This window comes from Propithecus coquereli, unplaced genomic scaffold (assembly GCF_000956105.1).
Source record: "Propithecus coquereli isolate 6110/MARCELLA unplaced genomic scaffold, Pcoq_1.0 Scaffold256, whole genome shotgun sequence".
NCBI classification, from domain to species: Eukaryota; Metazoa; Chordata; class Mammalia; order Primates; family Indriidae; genus Propithecus; species Propithecus coquereli.
The window spans coordinates 101,306-105,520 of NW_012148130.1; the positions used below are offsets into that span (position 1 = coordinate 101,306).

The following is a 4,215-nucleotide window of genomic DNA, read 5'->3' on the forward strand; positions in this document are numbered from 1 at the left end:
GGCGGAGTGTGCAGGTGGTAGGGAGGAGAGACACAGCCAGGCCTTGCCCACCTCTAGCCCAAGCTGAGGCTCTGGGGGACCAGTCCCAACCCAGGCAGTGGGGTGTGACCAGTGTGGAGGGAGGGGATGGCTGGAGTGGAGACCAGTAGCCTGGGGGCTGGACGGAGGGGCTGCCGATGGAACCCACAGAATTAGGAAAGCACGGATCTAAGACCTGGGCCTGGGGCCACCCTGCTCAGGGCTCAGCAGGTGTCCTCCAAGGGTCTGCCTCCTCCCCAGGGCCAGAAGCCACTGTGGCATCCCCTGTATTTACAGCCCTTACCCTGCCTCCCTGGGATGCCCCTCCCCCAAACTCAGGGGGTGACTCACCCAGAGAAAGAGCGCCACCTGCCTGCTCCAGCCCCCCTACCTCTGCCCAGCCCTCTTCTGCCCCCAGAAGCCCAGACCCCATGCTGCCAGCCCACACCTGGAGACAGGAAGCTCGGCCCTTCCCAGCAAGTCACGGCCATCTCCACCTGGGGTGGGCTTTATTTCCACTGTTGTCACGACGTGAAAATAGGAAGACAGCACTCACTTCCATGACTGTCCCGGCTACAGCAGGTGGGTCCGTGCAAATAAGACCTTCCCGACAAACGCTAAGCACAGACAACTGTCCTCTGGGGTCACTGGAGCCACCCTCCGACCCCCAGGGGCAGAGCAGCAGCGAGACCTGGGCAGGGGGCTGGGCCGGCTGGGAGAACACAGCGAGCTCTCCCGCACGGTCAGCGTCTCACACACATGCACGCGGACACGCTTCATCTGAACCGTGTCGGTTACTAAATTAAAAGCAACCACTTCTCTCTACGTTAACTTCACAGTAACTGCGCAGAAAACAGACTCCAGTGTTGATAACCCGAGGCAGGCTGCCCTGCCCAGGAAAGGGAAGTTCTTCCCCGAGGAGAACCACGGCGGTGGCAGGGCCACATCTCCCTGCTCAGCCGAGGTGCGCCTGCCCATGTGCAGGGCTTGGGCCCCGCTGTGGGCTGGACAGACAGACAGACAGACACGGACACACACACAGACTCACGGAAACCCCCGATCATGAGCATATCACACCGGTGCGAAGTCCCCCTGGCACTGCCCGAGGCGGGGGTCGAAGTCAGGACAGCCAGAGCCGGGGCCCCCCCCACCCTGAGCATCACTGGGAGACGCTGGGCTCCGGGCCGCTGCCCGCGCACCTGGGGAGTCCGGCACGTGGGAATGAACCTCGGACGGGTTCACCTGCGGCAGCCAAGTGTCCTCCCGCTCCAGACGAGGCAGGCATAGAAATATGGCATCGAGTGTCCGGAGAAGAGAAAATAACTCAGGCTTGGCCAGACTCTGTCCTCTGTGCCACTTCCAATCACAGCAGACAGCTCAGGTGGTGTGGGGGAAACACCCGCTGGCCCCCAGAAGCCGGGGCCAGGCTCCCCGCCCCTCACCCGCCCAGTAGGTGGGGGGAGCAGGGGACCCAAACCCACTGCAAATGCAGGGCCTGCTGTTCACGTTCCGGGAGTGCCAGCCTCCCTCTCCCCACTCCGAAGCCACTTGCACGCCTACCCCTCCCTCCCGTGGCCACTGCCCAGTGCTCTGCAAACGATCACAGCTCCGGAGAGACCCTACCTAGCAGGCACGGGAGTGACCTTCAGGACCAGGCTCACCTGGCCTAGCAGCAGCCTGTGACACACAGAGCCCAGCTCAGGATGGGGACTACTGTCGTACCCCCCCCACCTCCGGAGACGCTCAGAGGCGCCCCAGCCCCACACTCAGGCGAGAGGGCAGCACAGCCCAGCGGCCACCTGGCAACCTTGGGGAGCCTCTTTCTGGGTCTAAAGAGAAGCCATTTCCAAATTCCCACTTTCTCTGCCCAAAGTTACAGTGCAGTCAGGATCCATGTCCCACCCCAGTGGTGGCAGCTCCGGAGCCACTCAGCTTCTAGCTGGCTCCACTCCTGCTGTCTGGGATCCCCGCTGGGGCTGCACACCCCCCTCCGTGACACCAGCTGTGCCCAGATGGCCCCTCCTGGCACTCTCCCTGCCCTAGGCCTTCCCAGCAGGAGTTCCTGCTGCCACCCACCAGGAGTAGCCTGTTCCCTTTGAGCGCCCCATTGGGACTCACACTAAGAACTTATCTGACGCGTGAATCATTCACCTGGCATGCGGCCAAGCTCTCAAGGATACCCCCACAGTATGACAGAGAAGGGGTAAGGAACGTCCCCGGACAGAAGACGAACGTGCCGCCTCACACCCAGGGACCTGGGCAAAAGCCAGGTGCCCGCTGGACACCCTGGCAACTTGGCTGGAGGGGACGGTGAGAGGAAGATGGCGTGGCAGACTGGGCAGGGCACAGCCTGGGGGCAGGAGTGAGCTGGAGTGGGGGGAGGGGAGGCAAGGCAGGAGGAAGGCTGCCCAAGTCACCCCGAGTCTGAGACCGTGTTCCAGGAAGCGGCAGCGTGCTTTCCGCAGAGTGGGTCCAGAAGTCCAGCCTCAGAGGCTCCCACCTGGTCCATTCCAGTGTCCCACCTGCCCTGCCCCTTCCCTTCCACGCCACCCCCAGGACCCACAGGGACACATCACACCAGCAAGGACTTGACCAGGCCACAGTGGAACTTGCGGACGTGGCGGTACAGGTCCCCAGACTGCGTGAACCGGCGCTCGCACCAGCGGCAGGCGTGGGGCTTCTCCCGCGTGTGCACCACAGCGTGCCGGCTCAGGTTGTGGGAGTACTGGAAGCTCTTGCCACACTGCATGCAGGTGTAGGGTTTCTCACCCGAGTGTGTCCGCTCGTGCCTCTTCAGCGTGTACGTGCACGAGAAGGTCTTCCTGCAGAGCGGGCACGTGGGCATGGCACCGTTGGGCGAGAGCCGGGTCCGAGGGCCGTCCCGCTCACGGAAGTGGGCGCTGAGGTGCAGCTGCAGCACGTGGGAGCTGGGAAACAGCTTGCTACACAGTGGGCAGATGCAGAGGTGCCCACCAGGCCCCAGCTCACCTTCACTCACCACCCGCCCTGCATCCAGCTCCAGCTCCCGGCTGCCACTGACGGGCAGTGGCTCCAAGCCCACTCTCAGGCCCTCGGCTGCAGGAACACAGGGTGGCTTCAGGGGGGTCTGGGGGCTCCTGGGGCTGCTGCTGTTCTGTTCGGACAGTGAGTCCTGCTCGTCCTTCACCAGCGGCCGGGCTCCTCGCTGCAGCCGGCCACAGAGCGGTGTCTGGAGGATGCAGGGGGGGTGGACCACCTCCTGCCTTTGGCCAGGCTTAAGGGACAGGTCCAGGGCCTGGTCTGACTCTTCTGGGGCCTGCCAGGGAGGAGGCCCGGATGCTCGCAGAGGGAGGGCAGCCTTGACCCCAACCTGGGGGAGCTTGGTCTTCTGGGCAGCTGGGCAGAGGTCAGGAGTCCAGGCAGGCCAGGGACATGGTGGCTGACCAGGTCGCTCCGCGCGAGGGGCTGGGGTCTCAAGGTCCAGCTTTCGGTCCTTGTCCCTGAGCCTGCCCTTGCAGACCTTGACGATGTCATACATGTGCAGGTAGCTGGCGGCGGCCAGCACGTCCTCGACAGGCAGGCTGCGCAGGTCCAGGCGGCCCTCGTACATGAAGTCCAGCAGACGGCCGAAGGCGGGCGCCGTGACGATGTCGCCGTTGAGCCGCACCGTGTCGCGGCTGCCCGCGGGCCGGTCCCTGTAGAAGAGATGGAAGTAGACGCTGCACGCGGCCAGCACGGCGCGGTGGGCCGGGAAGCGCGCGTCGCCCACCAGCACGGTGCAGTCGCACAGGAAGCCCAGCTCGCGCTGCTGCCTCAGGCGGCCCAGCAGCCGCCCGCCGTGCTCGGGGAACTCCATGCCGCCGCCGTCATCACCTGGGCACAAACGGGACGCCCGTCAGCGCGCCTGGAGCGCCCGCGAAGCGCCCTGCCCGGCGCAGGCAGCGCGGAAACAGCGGCGCGGGGGGCCGCGCGGAACCGCCGCCCGCAGCCGCTCTGGGCACCTGCCCCGAGCAGGAAAAACTCGATCGAAAGTAAACAGAAGCCGCTGCGCCGCGGGGGCGGGTCCCGGGGCGCGGGCAGAGGGGCCGGGGCCGCGCGGACCTGCGCGCGTCCCCGCCCGGGCGCCCCCGAACTTCGCTCCCGGGCCGCCGCCGCCCGCCCGGCGCGACCCCCGACGCCCCAGCCGCTGCGCTTCCGCCGCCGCCGCCCGCCCGCGCC

General features: G+C 66.0%; 1 protein-coding gene across 1 annotated transcript; it reads right to left on the reverse strand.

The window, feature by feature from the left end:
• Positions 1-508: 508 nt before the first annotated feature.
• On the reverse strand, positions 509-3,927 carry ZBTB42 (zinc finger and BTB domain containing 42). The gene has a single exon (XM_012647067.1). It carries the CDS (start codon positions 3,851-3,853, stop codon positions 2,591-2,593), a length of 1,263 nt encoding a protein of 420 aa, XP_012502521.1. The 5' UTR covers positions 3,854-3,927; the 3' UTR covers positions 509-2,590.
• Between the last annotated feature and the right edge of the window lie 288 nt (positions 3,928-4,215).

Coding starts and splice junctions, on each gene's coding strand:
- ZBTB42 (XM_012647067.1), bottom strand. CDS start 3,853: ATGGAGTTCCCCGAGCACGGCGGGCGGCTGCTGGGCCGCCTGAGGCAG.